Source organism: Gobius niger (genome assembly GCF_951799975.1).
Source record: "Gobius niger genome assembly, chromosome: 17".
Classification (NCBI taxonomy): domain Eukaryota; kingdom Metazoa; phylum Chordata; class Actinopteri; order Gobiiformes; family Gobiidae; genus Gobius; species Gobius niger.
The window spans coordinates 16,856,650-16,870,319 of NC_136868.1; the positions used below are offsets into that span (position 1 = coordinate 16,856,650).

Here is a 13,670-nt window from a genome sequence, read left to right on the forward strand (position 1 = left end):
GTTCAAAAGATTGAAATACGTATGAGACAACACACTAAAAAATGCATCGAAGCTTAAAGTGAAAATGGCCTTGTAATGTGTAATTATTTTACCACTTCTGGCAGCAAAGTCTTGACAGGACATGTTGGGAACATCACAGTACCGTCCGGTCCATCCCATCGTGCAGTGACAGGTCCAGGAGGTAGTCGTTTGAGAGCAGGACCCGCCGTTGTGGCAGCGGACTTGGCTGCACAGGTTTACAAGATTCTGCACATAAACAGTAACACATTTCAGGAAACAATTTTTGAAAAGAAAAAAAAATAATTCTAAACTGAACTACAGTTTAAGTAATATTATAAATACAACAGCAACTTAATCGTGGATAATTCAACAGCCCTAAACACTCTGAATACTTCCTGATGTATATTGTAAGAGACATTACCTGGCAGTTGGGTCCATTGTATCCTATGGGGCAGGTGCAGCGATAAGTGCCAAGACCGTCAGTGCAGGTGCCTCCGTTCTTACAGGGCTGGGAGTCACACTCATTATGCTCATATTCACAGAAAGCGCCATAAAAACCAGGGCGACAGCGACATGAAAACGTATTGATGTCATCTATGCACGTGCCATTGTTCAGGCAGGAACTGCAAAACAACATACATTTAGCTCAAATCAACAGGAAAACAAAAACAACAGAGCCTTCAGAAGGCGACTCACGTTTCAGTGCATTCAAGGATGTTGCGTTCGCACAGAATTCCATCATATCCAGGACGGCACTCGCACACAAAGCTGTTCACGTAGTCCCTGCAAATGGCTCCATTCATGCAGGGCTGGGAGGCGCATTCGTTCACCTCCATCTCACAGCGGTCTCCCCAAAATCCCAGCCGGCAATCGCACGTGTACCCCCCCACAGTGTCCACACAAGATCCACCATTCAGGCACGGGTCTAAAAAAAGATTAAAAAAAAACAAACAGTATTAACACAATTTACCAGGAACCAGTGTTTAGCATGTAGCACCAAACTGCTGCATAATTAATAAAAGGGAAATAATCAAGATAGGTCTGAAAGGTTTCTGAACCTTCAGTCTACAGAGAGACTGAATGATATAACAAAATGAAAACTCACTCGGGGAGCAGTCGTCGACATCTGTCTGACAGTTGTGCCCGCTGTACCCTGGTTGACATTCACAGAGGTAGCTGCCAGGATTGTTAATGCAACGTCCGTTGTTCTTGCAGGGATTCTTTTTGCATTCATCAACGTCCTCATTACAGCGAAGGCCTACAAGTGGTGACAAAAGTATTGGTTTTGTGGTGCACTGTTTTACTGATTACTTCAATGTGTAGAAAAAATAAATAAATACCTTGCCATCCAGCTGGACAGCGACAGATGTAGGATGTGTAGTCTGGGGTCGGACGGCAGACTCCACCTTTTTCACACGGATGAGAGGCGCAGGGAGCGAGCTCCTCTGAGCAGTGTTTTCCTTTGAGGACAGAGATGGATCATTACTCTATCCATTGTAAATATTGGTGTTATTTGTCATATCATCAGTAAGAATTGAATTTCCAACCTGTATAGGGTGGGCTACACTGACAAGTGTAACTGTTGACTCCGTCGATGCAGATGCCGTGGTTCTTACATGGCGCAGAGGCACATTCATCGATATTGATCTCACAGTTCAGACCTGTACAAATCATTGGAGAATGTTTTATCCTTGCAAGGTTTATACAGGCAGAAGCAAATCAAATTTAATGCTCTTTAATGCCATTTTAATTCCTAAATACTATATTATATGCCACAAACATAAAAAATAAATACAATAAAAACGGTACATATTTAATCTATGAAAAATTTGCAAACATTTCTGTAAACAGAGGAACAACTTTTGCGCAAAAATAAATTGGTAAAATTCAGGTAAAACTACAACTGAATGTGTTTTAGACCAACTTACTGTATACAGTAAAACATTTCCAAGAAATGCAGATTTAATGCCAGTTTGAATCCAATTTAATGCTTTCTAATGACATTTAAGGCCTTGATTTTGGCACAATTAATTACTACTTTTAATGCTTTTTAATGCCCTGCGGAAACCCTGTCCTTGGTAATTTTCTAAGTAGCAAGAAATGAACACAGGATACAGTGCAAGTATTATGTTTTCACGCATGTTTACCTCTGAAGCCGGCTTTGCACTGACAGGTGTATCCGTTATGATGATCCGTGCAGGTACCGCTGTTCTGACATGGATTACTTTGGCATTCCTCTCTTTCTGTTTCGCAATGTTTCCCCACCCAGCCAGGTTCACACTGACAGTTGTAGCTATGTAAAAAGAAGAAACAAGCTTAATTTATAAAAACAAAAGGGTTTCTAAATACTGAAATACAGGTGGAACAAGTGTCATGAACATGTTTACCCATGCTGCTGTTCAATACACTCTCCATGAACACAAGGCCGATGTGCGCAGTGGTCCATCCCAGAGAGACACAGAGGCCCGTGAGTGCTCGGCGGACACAGGCACTGGAAACCATTCACTTTGTCCACACATGTGCCCCCACTCATGCAGGGGTTTGAGGCACACTCATTTACATCCACATTGCATTTAGCACCTGCAACAATCGAAATTAAAAAAAAGATTTAGTTAAATGAATATTAACAAATTGTTCAATCATGAATTCAGTTTAATATGAAGACTATACCTATGTATCCTGGAGTGCAGACACAAGTGTACTCATTGATGCCGTCATGGCACTCTCCATACTCACAAGGACTATTGGCACAATCATCTTCATTAATCTCACAATTCACTCCTGAGGAAAAAACAACATAATTGTACATAAATGTAACACATTTGGCAAAACTTTTAGTTGCAGTGGTTTAGTATTTGTTTGGCATCATGTGAATGTCGTGTAATCTTATTTGCCAATAGGGGGCGCAGCACTCCATGAAAGAAGAACACATGTAGCTCAATTTTAAAATGAAGTAGTGCTGTAAACTAGATGTTGTCGTTTCATAAGTGGAAAAAAGGAATTGAATCAGTATGAACAACAATAAAAAGGAACAAGACATTCAAAAAAGAAGAACTTGAGGTATGAAACTTAAAACTAGACCAAAGTGGGACGTGACAAGTTCGAGCTTTTTGTGAGTGGGCAGAGATTCAAGTACCAGGCCTCAAGTTGGTACAACATGCATCGCTTTGTAATCTGCAGAACCACATGGTTCAGAAGCTTTGTCTGCTGTAACCAACATAAACATTAAGAGGCACTTTTAGGCAGTTCAATCTGAAGCACAGTATCACAGTTAACCCTGATCGAGTAACATTTGTATTGGTGACTGCTTAACAAAGAAAATGTAAAATCAAGAGCTGCTGATCTTAGCAACAGTAATGAGAACAGTTTTACATAACGGCCGTTACCTGTGGTGCCCGGGGGACAGTTGCACTGGTAAGCATTGACCAGGTCGATGCAGCGTCCTCGGTTCTGGCAGGGGTTACTGTGGCACTCCTGCACCTGGATGTTGCAAATGGAGCCGGTGTATCCAGGGTAACACTCACAGGAGAAGGTGGCGATGCCGTCTTTGCACACGCCATGATGGCACGGCTCGGGCACACAGTCGTTGATGTTCTCCTCACAGAGCACTCCGGTAAAGCCTAGACGAGAAATAAATGAAGCAATAGTAATTACTGTAACTGTACTTCAAGAATCTAGCACTGCTGTTTTTGTACAATTCATCCTTTGGCCTGTACCTTCAGCACATTCACAGTCATATCCGTTTGGTCTGTCAATGCATTTAGCCCCATTCAAACAGGGCGTACTGGAGCATTCATCAATGTCGATCTGACACATTTCCCCACTGAAACCTGCAGACAGCAGACACAGATGACATTATAAACAAATTCATGATTTTATAATTTACAACAGCTGATTTGACTAACCTGCTGGACACTCGCAGACAAAGCGACTGACCTGATCCAAGCATTTACCCTGATTCAGACAAGGAGAGCTCAGACACTCATTCATTTCAAGCTCACAGTGAGTCCCTTCAAATCCTATAAAGAAAATAAAAACTGTTTCTCACAGTGCCTTAAGACAAAATAATATTTGCTTTATCTAAACACGTACCAGGCATGCAGATGCAGGTGTAATCTCCAATCCGGTCCAAACAGGTGCCATCATTTTGACAGGGGTTGGAGGCACATTCGTTGACGTCCTGCTCGCAGCGAGGTCCAGCGTAGCCCCGCACACAGTTACAGGTGAAGGAGCCGTCGGTGTTCACGCACTGGCCTCCGTGCTCGCATGGATTAGTGCCTGAGGGGGTAAATATGGCAAGATTTAAAAAAAATTCAGACACATTATTGAATCTCAGCAGGATCGTACAGCGCTTACCAATGCTACATTCATCTCTGTCAATGTTACAGGTGTTGCCCGTGTACCCAGTGGGACAGTTACAGTTGAACATGCCGCTGATGGGGTTGGTGTCACAGTGAGAGCCCTCTCTGCAAGGGTTACTGATACAAGCGTCATCCCTATGGCACAGCAAACCTAAACAGTACCAAAGCAAGAACATTAGAATTGAACCTCCATTTTTTTGTTTAGCTTATTGTGAATAGACATGCAATACAACATAGAACAAAAACCAATGATAAAACACAAACCCCCACCACTTTTTCCCCCAAACTGCTTGTGATTCTCTACCACATGGCCGATACTTTTCCCTAAAATATGAACAATTTGGCTTTTATTCAAATTTGTGGAAGCTCTCAGGAGTTTTTTATCGTAGAAAACTGACAATGTTTTGCCTCTCAGCCACCAACAGATGGATGAAAAGTCCAAAATCATCCCAGTAACGACAAGCCAGTGCAGACGGCGACATAAAATCATTAGTACCACATGTATAAAGTGTGTAAACAAGAGTGAGAAGAAGCCTCTGAGGATAGAAGCAACGTGTTTGAAATCCTCTACAGCCACGCACCGCTCTAGCGCGCACGTAAACACTGAAGGTGGATCGTGGCTTTACCGGTCTTTCCGTGAGGGCAGAGGCAGATGAAGGAGGCCACGCGGTCGATGCACGTGGAGCCGGCGCTACAGGCTGCGGTGGCGCAGTCGTCGATGTTTTCGGAGCAGTCGGGTCCGCTCCAGCCGTTGACACAGACACACACGTAACTGCCAGGTAAGTTGCTGCATGTTCCTCCATTTTGACAGGTGTTGGGCTGCAGACGGCACTCGTCCACATCCTCGGTGCAGTGCTGACCTGCGGAAACGTGACCATTTGTGTCGGTTTTAATGCATACTGTTGCGAGGATATTTCATTGGATATAAGAAAAATGTCTTACCGGTCCACTCCGGAGGACACTGACAGTTGTATGTGTTCACTCCGTCCATACAGGTCCCCCCATTGGCGCATTGATGGCCTGGACAGTCGTCTATGTTGCTCTCACAGTTAGTGCCATTAAACCCTGTCAACACAATGATCCTTTAGAGTGAGTATCTCCAACGTTAATACGAGAGACACTGCTATCTTCATTGATTTGTCAGCAAACAGTAATAGTTGGAACTGACAGTGATGCATAAGCAAAGCATATGGATTTTGAATAGTGTGTTCATAACAATAGACAACACTACCTTTCCTGTACTGTGAAGCTGCATTCATTTTTGCCATTTTAATTGCGTGTTCTTGTTATTTAGTGATGTAGCGTGAATACACTGATATCCTTTGAGGTGTGTGCGTGGATTATGGCACGTCCTGGTGCTGCATAAACAGTAACTGTCTGCGCTTTGTTGTGTCTACACTCGCTTTAAATGTAGCAGACTTGCAGCAGGCTTCGTCTGTGCACGTGAGGAAGAAAAAAAAACTCCCCTCTGTTTGCACCTTAAACACACTGTAACTCTTTCAGAATCAAAAGCCAAAGCTATTTTTGTCACAGCTTTACAGTCAAATAGCAGCCGAGCAACGCAGGTGCCCTTCTAGTTATGTCTGTGCAAGTACCTCAAGCACAAACGGTTCAGTGAATACAGATTATTATTTATTATTTTCATTCACACACTCTGAATCATGCACTATTTTATACGGTGATTATGATGTAGCACAACAGAGAAAATGTACTAGACTGGAGAGAATAACAAACACTGATGATTTGAATTGGTTTAATTTGTCTGAAGACTTTGTATTAGATTTAACAATTATTTTTGGCCAGACGACAAATAGATTATTTGCCTGCTTCTTTTAACTCCACACTGAGCCTATACTGTGTCCCGACCACAAAAGCTGAAGCTAAAAGGACATACATGTGCAGAGGTTTAGACGTTTGGTGTGAGCACGTACCTGGCAGACAGTGGCAGGAGTAGCTAAACTCTGAGCTCTGGCAGGTGCCTCCGTTGAGACAGGGCGAAGGTGAACACGGGACGTAGGAGCTTTCGCACTGTCGACCGGTGAAGCCAGCGGTACAGATGCACCTGAGATAAGTTTTAAGTTTTAGTCAGCGAAAGAGGCATGATTTCACAAGTACAACTAAATAAATTGGAAGGAACACACAGCACTGAAAGTTATTCATTGTGCACTCAAAGAAACATTCTTGGCCAAAACGCAGCCATCATTTACGCAAGACTTCTGGAACTCTAAAGACTGACTTTTATGCCTGGGAAACAGTTATGAAACCCCCTAACCCAATTGAGTACAAAGTAAAGTTTATTGGCCCAGAAAAGATGGGAGACAACCCTACAAACAGTTGTGGTTCAGTAATTGAAGCATCTAGAAGCATATTTCACTACATTTTATTCATACTTAGAGACTCACTTGAAAGAGCCTGGAGTGTTGACGCACTGGCCTTCATTTTTGCAAATGGAGGGTGTGGCAGCACATTCATTTGTGTCATTAAGGCATCGGGGACCTGTGTATCCGGGAGGGCAGGTACATGTGTAGCTACCACCGGACCGAGCTGCGCACACACCACCGTTAGCGCAGGGACTCGAGAGACAGATGTCCTCAAATTCACAACGCGCTCCTGCACAGTGAAAAAGGAAAGAGCATTAGTATCAATACACAAACTGAACACCTTGCCCAGTGTAACATCCGAGCTTGGCTGGTCAAAACAAACATGGCGGCTTTCAAGAGTGCAAAGAACAGGAAAGAGTAAAATAAGGGCACTACAGTGGGACATGTGACCAGACCGTGTAGAGAAAATGTGTTCTGTATTTTAAAGAAGAACTACAATGGAACAAACATTCAGGTTCCTCACCTGTCCATCCTCGCGGACACTGACACTTGAACTTGTCCAAAGACGTCAGGACACACGCCCCGTTGTTGGTGCAAGGGTTCTTGGGGTAGCACGAGGAGTTTTGAGGAATCTGACAGTGTTGGCCTGTGTATCCGATGGGACAGGCACACGTGGGGCTTCCCGGGACCGGAACCCCTGCGGACGACGGCACCGTGCAGCTCCCTCCGTTCACGCAGAAACCGGGCAAACAGGGATCCTTGTGGTGGCAGTATTCTCCCAGAAAGCCAGGCGCACACCTGAGCACACATGGTGGAAAAAGCATGGTAACAAATAATGCAAGAACACACGTGGGGGAGTTGAAAGACCAGTTACACAAAAAGTTATTAGTGTTTGTGTTAAGAAAGACAAATAGACACAACAAAGAGCGAGTTTCAGTGGACACAATGTAGGGCCACATCAGAGGACGGTGACAGTGGAGAGGAACATCTGAGGAGAATCCCAAAGCAAGAGACACATCAAAGAAACACATGAAGCACATTATTGTATGAATTGTGCATTGTCAGCCCTGACTGTTCCAGTGTGTTATTAAAACTATGGGGCAATAAATGAAGGAAATTGTCTTGTGAGTTACAGCAGCAGAAATTACTGTTTGGGTAGGGCTATAACTGTCTTTCTTAGTAGGTGACAAGTCATTGAATTTTTTATATGTCCAGTTTCAGATATTCTAACATTTAAGACAGATTAAGGTGACAATTCATTAGGGCAGCACTATATGAGAAAAGAAATGCCTTTCTTACATTTATAGTACTTTCAGTATGTGTCGTACGTGTTTCAGCCTCAGTTGTTTCCAATAAACACTTATCCCTGATCGGATAGTCTACAGTGGACTCTTGAGTTGTTGCCCAATCGCCAGGCAAAATGTGGAAGCAGAGTGACGCGGGTGAAAGCGGGGTCAAAGATGGCAAAGAAGAAGTTCAAAAAGCAGAAGGATAAGAGGAGGAGTCATCTGGAAGTTGTTGACCAAAGTAACTAAAAACAACCAGTGGAAAGCCCCAGTGGCCACTTGGCCAGTCAAATGCACAACTTAGACAATTTTAAAACAACAGGTTAAAGAATATTTTTTGGAGAACATTTAAAAAATACACCCTTACGCCTTGAGTTGCCTTGTGTGTGAAATGCCCAGTCAAAACAAAGTTACATTGTAAACTCATTGATAAGGTAAAGCTTTACTTTTGGGTTGTTGAAAAACGTCCATGTTGCACTGTAAGTATTGGGGCACAATGAGCAACAAAGAACCGTCTTCTTACTGTTTTTGGATCAGAAACTAGGGCTGCACAAGTGCAAATAAAATCACACGTTTATTATTACATTATTACATTAGCCAATCACAAAGATGGCAATAATTTAGGAAATCCTTCCACTTTATTCTTATCTTCACTTTCTTTTCCTCTGTTCATCCCAGTTTCAATCCCCAACTTCCGTGCACATCACATGATATTTTCTAACTAAACAATGTCCTGTTAGATCTCTCCTTTGTATTTCCTGTGTATTCTTCTCATCTGTCGGCTGCACTGGGGTGTATTGTGTGGTGCATGTGGCAGACACACAGTCCTGGGACTCTCGACCTGCTGCCTCCTTCATGAGCTGCTCCCAGGGGGGGCTCAGGTGACACTCTCCAAAGGCCCCAATCCAAATCTGGCTCATATCAAATCCTCCACCGGCACAGCGATCAGGTACAAGTTCATAACACACGGGCATGACGGCAGGGAATGATTGAAATTCAGACTGATGTTTTTAAACTTTTATTTATTAGAGGCCTCTCCGCCCAAAGACAGCTTGAAGATATTAGGCCGAGTGCATGGGAACGCTGGAGAGAGTCGTGAATCATGCCAAGCTGACTTCTTCACAGATTGATCTAATCTATGTGTGTAGAAAATGTGGCTGTCACAGCTTGTCTCTCATTGCTCTAATTTAAAGTCTATGAGAAAGAAGGACCAGATAAACTGTCAAACAGCAATCGCAGAGAAATTTAATTCATCAGTCAACTTCACAGTAGGTCAGGAGCAAAGAACAAGAACTTTGCTTGAAGACTTATTACAATGAAATCACAAACTGAAAAGGCACAATTAGCAAATCGCAACAGCTGCAATAAGGGGGTTTTACCGAGTACAGATCACAGTTTTGCTAAAGAAACATAAAATCCACCCCAACATTTGTTATGACACATAAATGTCATCTCATGAGGCAATTTTCCCAAATACCCATTTCTCTACTACTTCTACGACAATGACTTCTAGTATTGTCTTGTGTTTGGCCTCATGTGATCACTCTCTTGAGGAGTCCCTCGGCCCTCCCCTTGCCCCGTTGCTGTAGCTGTCCAAGCATCAGGAGACATAAATACTCTCCCTCCTCCCCTCTTTAAACACAAACACAGCTTTGGTCATGATATCACAACAACAGGCCGTCCTGGGAATGGGGACTGCTCTTTTCGACCCTCCTGCCCCTCCGCCCCCTTCCTTCAGAGTAATGACATGCCCCCGTGCCCTGGAACATACATCACGTTAGCGGACGGTCACACAAAGAAACCCGTGGCACACTAATGTCAGGTTTGAGTTTCACAGGGAATATTTCACACATTTCCACAGTTACTGTCGACGACGCGGAATATGAGAGGCTTGCCTTAAATACAATGGCTTTGATGAGAGAAGATGGATTTTTACACCTGTCGCCTTTTGTTGTAAAGCCCCTTTGACATAAAACACGATTATGGGAAGAGATACAAGAAACACAGTGTCTGGATTAGTCGGGTCCGCCCTTACAACTCGAACACAGTTGTTTGAGAGCCTTTGAGCAGGTTTTGAAGAGAGAAAGTTATGTCAATATAAACAAAACGGCAGAAGACCTCGCGAAATAGTGCCTATACTTGGAAGCGCTTTAGGCTGTAGATTCTTTTTTGTTTGGGCTCTTTTGGCTATATTAGAAGGTGAAGCGTGTGCAGATATATTAAGCAATTTGACTTCCAAGTACGACTAGGCCTAGATCAAGAGCTAGGACAAAACTGGTTTTGCTCAAATTATGTCTAAACTGGGTGTAGATTATGCCATAACCAGAAAAACACTTAACTTAAATGCATTACTAAACCATAATGAATAAACTCTAAGTCGGAGTCGAAGTGCTCCTAAGGTGTTATTACGCATTACAATATAGTTCCCCTTTTTATCTGCTCAGAAAATCCACATGTTTAATTTTGTGTAACTAGACTTGGCTCGTGTAACTACTCACACAACCGTATTTAAATAGGGGAAACGTGGAAGAGTTTGGTCACTTCTAACTTCACCCCCGTTTGGGTCCATAGATGAGAGGAGGAGAAGCTAAATAATAATAATAATAATAATAATAATAATAATAATAATAATAATAATAATAATAATAATAATAATAATAATAATAATAATAATAATAATAATAATAATAATAATTACTATTGTAGCCACAGCTGCCCTGGGGTAGACTGACGGAAGCGAGGCAACCAGTCTGCACCATCGGCCCCTCCGACCACCACCAACCACTCACTCACTGTTCCCAAACAGTCTCCCATCCAAGTCCTGCCAGGCCCTTCCCTGCTTAGCTTCCAAGGTCTGACGGGATTGGGCAGAGCAAAGGCGGTGTGGCCACAAATGCCTAAATGCTAAACAACATCTTTGGTCTTTTTGCGTGACTGAGCGCACGCACAAAGACCAGACAGGTACACATCAACTCATCTAAGCTCAGGTAAGAACATATCTCAATATAGAAAAACGGTGACCTATTCCTTTAAGATTTACAAACAGTGGAATGAGGGGAAATTTCGATTCAAAAGCAAGTGGGAAAAATAAATGTGTATAATTCCAGCCAAACCTGCAGTTAAATGTGTGTTAGAAGAATGACAAATTTATGCTGTAAAATAAGTTGAGCAAAGCAAAACTTTCCGAGACTCTTAACCCCCACCTGAACCAAGCACATTTTCTCCAGTTCAGCTTTACTGAAATTTAAAAGCTTCTTGAACAAAGCGTCAAATAGCAATGAAAACCAGGATGAAAACGCAAAAGTGACAAAATGCAACAAAACACCAACAAAAACGTGCTGGAAAAGCAACAATTACACATTTAAAAAAGCGACAAAAACGCAATGAAAAAGTTGCGTTCAGCTTTGTGGGTCTTAGCTTTCAATTGAGGCCTACAGGCTGTAAACTCCAGTTGAGAAGCTTTTAGATCTGCTAAGTTAATGCCAGCACAATATCATCAATCACTTCCCACTTTACAATGACTTGTATCCACATGAAAACAACTTAGGTTCATAATTATGACTGTAAATACTAAAACTAGTAAAACAATAGCTACTGGCATCTTTCCCACGTGCTTACACCTCCTGCATTGTGATAATACAAAGAAAGAACAGCGACACATGGTAAACCCTTTTCAAAAAATCAATCCCTCTCAAGCCTGTGTTGACAGAAGCAAATACCATGGCGTCAGGAAGTGATAGCAGCCCGTCCTTCAGGTTTCTATGCCAGATAAAGACTTCATTATTTGCCCTTAGGCTGCAGTGACACAGCCCGGGGCCGGCAGACAAGGCAGTGCATGATTCATATTATTGTGAGGGAGTGGTGTCGTCTCACAAAGAGCGAGAGAGATAAAACCCCCCAAAAAACTCACAAACGCGTCGACTTCTTGCAGCAGGAACATTTTCTAATCTCCACTTTCAAGAACAACTAGCAGAGAGAGGCTTTTAGCGGCCAAAATCATCTATAGGGCGCTTTGTTTCGCTCGACAAGTGCTTTTTTTCCCCCCACTTCATCCTTCTTTCGCTCTGTTTCCTGACGGCCTTCTTTCCCTCCTTTTCTCACTCCTCCACCTCTCGTTCCTGAACCCACTCATAGGTGTCAGGTTTCTACAGCTGGTTCACATTAGTGGCCCATTCTCTCCGTGTAGATCTTCCTCGTCGTGTTCCCCTCTTCTACCTCGGGATGACCCCTCGCTCTCCTGGTCTTGAGCGACTTGCTTAGCTTTATTCGAGCTCTGATTTTTCTGCTTTTGTCTCACTCTTTCTTTCCCGCTCCCAGCCCCTCATCCTCCCACTGTTTCCCCCCTTCATTCCTTCATTTCAAGCTAATTTTCCACCTTTCTAACACAGTTAAGCCCAGCCCCCGCCCCCCACCTCATTCTCCTTTTAATAACATAATCACGCTCCCGCCCCGCGGCCATCGCAGAGACACGGTGGGAGAGAGGGAGACAGCGCAGGGTGGCTCACATTTCAAACTCCGGGTCTGTCGCTGGGTCCGGGCGCAGTTTAGGCTGGAGCAGAGGTGGCCTGTTCACTGTTCTGAGTCACATGATGCCTTTGCTTTTTACGCTCTTCAGCTCAGTTTGAAAAAGAAATAAATGAGTGTTCCATGAACTCTCTCGCAGACAAACCAAAGAGTTGTTCTTTAACCTCTTCTTTAACCTGAACATTTCTCCAGTTCAGTTTTACCCAAATCTAAAAGCTTCTCGACTGGAGCTGACAGCCTATAGGCCAGAGTAACGCCTTATTTGGAAGACCTACAAAACTGATCGTAACTTTTTTGTTGCGTTATCGCCCCTTTGTTGTCACATTTTTTAAGCGTTTCTTTGTCGTGTTTTCATCTTTTTTGTGTTTTTGTTATTTTTTTGTCATGTTTTCGTCACTTTTTTGTCTTTAGTCGCTCTTTCGTCGTTCTTTAGTCGCTCCTTCGTCCTTCTTTCGTCGCTCTTTTGCCATTCTTTCGTCGTTCTTTTGTCGTTCTTTAGTCATTCTTTTGTCGCTCTATCGCCGTTCTTTAGTCGCTCTTTTGTCGTTCTTTCGTTGCTCTTTCGTCGCTCTTTCGTCGTTCTTTCGTCGCTCTTTCATCGTTCTTTTGTCATTCTTTCGTTGTTCTTTCGTTGTTCTTTAGTCATTCTTTTGGCGCTCTATCGCCGTTCTTTAGTCGCTCTTTTGTCGTTCTTTCGTTGCTCTTTCGTCGCTCTTTCGTCGTTCTTTTGTCATTCTATCGCCGTTCTTTCGTCGTTCTTTAGTCGCTCTTTTGTCGTTCTTTCGTTGCTCTTTCGTCGTTCTTTCGTCGTTCTTTAGTCACTCTTTCGTCGTTCTTTAGTCGCTCTTTCGTTGTTCTTTCGTTGCTCTTTCGTCGCTCTTTCGTCGCTCTTTCGTCGCTCTTTCGTCGTTCTTTTGTCGCTCTTTCGTCGCTCTTTCGCCGCTCTTTTGCCGTTCTTTCGTCGTTCTTTAGTCACTCTTTCGTCGTTCTTTCGTCGCTCTGTCGTCGCTCTTTCGTCGCTCTTTCGTCGTTCTTTTGTCGTTCTTTCGGCGTTCTTTAGTCATTCTTTTGTCGCTCTATCGCCGTTCTTTCATCGTTCTTTAGTCGCTCTTTCGTCATTCTTTCGTCGCTCTTTCGTCGTTTTTTTGTCGCTCTTTCGTCGTTCTTTCATCGCTCTT

General features: G+C 43.2%; 1 protein-coding gene across 1 annotated transcript in view; it reads right to left on the bottom strand.

The window, feature by feature from the left end:
• The window catches only part of notch2 (notch receptor 2), a 34,784-nt gene that overhangs the window by 6,795 nt on the left and 14,319 nt on the right, over nt 1–13,670 (bottom strand). Inside the window, exons 3-21 of the mRNA XM_079574453.1 lie at nt 7,206–7,480; nt 6,764–6,971; nt 6,293–6,423; nt 5,304–5,426; nt 4,988–5,221; nt 4,357–4,512; nt 4,093–4,278; nt 3,906–4,019; nt 3,717–3,830; nt 3,387–3,620; nt 2,671–2,781; nt 2,388–2,580; nt 2,148–2,293; nt 1,548–1,661; nt 1,341–1,460; nt 1,106–1,258; nt 697–925; nt 422–623; nt 93–246 (exon numbers count right to left, since the gene is read on the bottom strand). Coding sequence (XP_079430579.1) covers nt 93–246; nt 422–623; nt 697–925; nt 1,106–1,258; nt 1,341–1,460; nt 1,548–1,661; nt 2,148–2,293; nt 2,388–2,580; nt 2,671–2,781; nt 3,387–3,620; nt 3,717–3,830; nt 3,906–4,019; nt 4,093–4,278; nt 4,357–4,512; nt 4,988–5,221; nt 5,304–5,426; nt 6,293–6,423; nt 6,764–6,971; nt 7,206–7,480 — 3,197 coding nt within the window. The remainder of the gene's footprint in view (nt 1–92; nt 247–421; nt 624–696; nt 926–1,105; nt 1,259–1,340; nt 1,461–1,547; nt 1,662–2,147; nt 2,294–2,387; nt 2,581–2,670; nt 2,782–3,386; nt 3,621–3,716; nt 3,831–3,905; nt 4,020–4,092; nt 4,279–4,356; nt 4,513–4,987; nt 5,222–5,303; nt 5,427–6,292; nt 6,424–6,763; nt 6,972–7,205; nt 7,481–13,670) is intronic.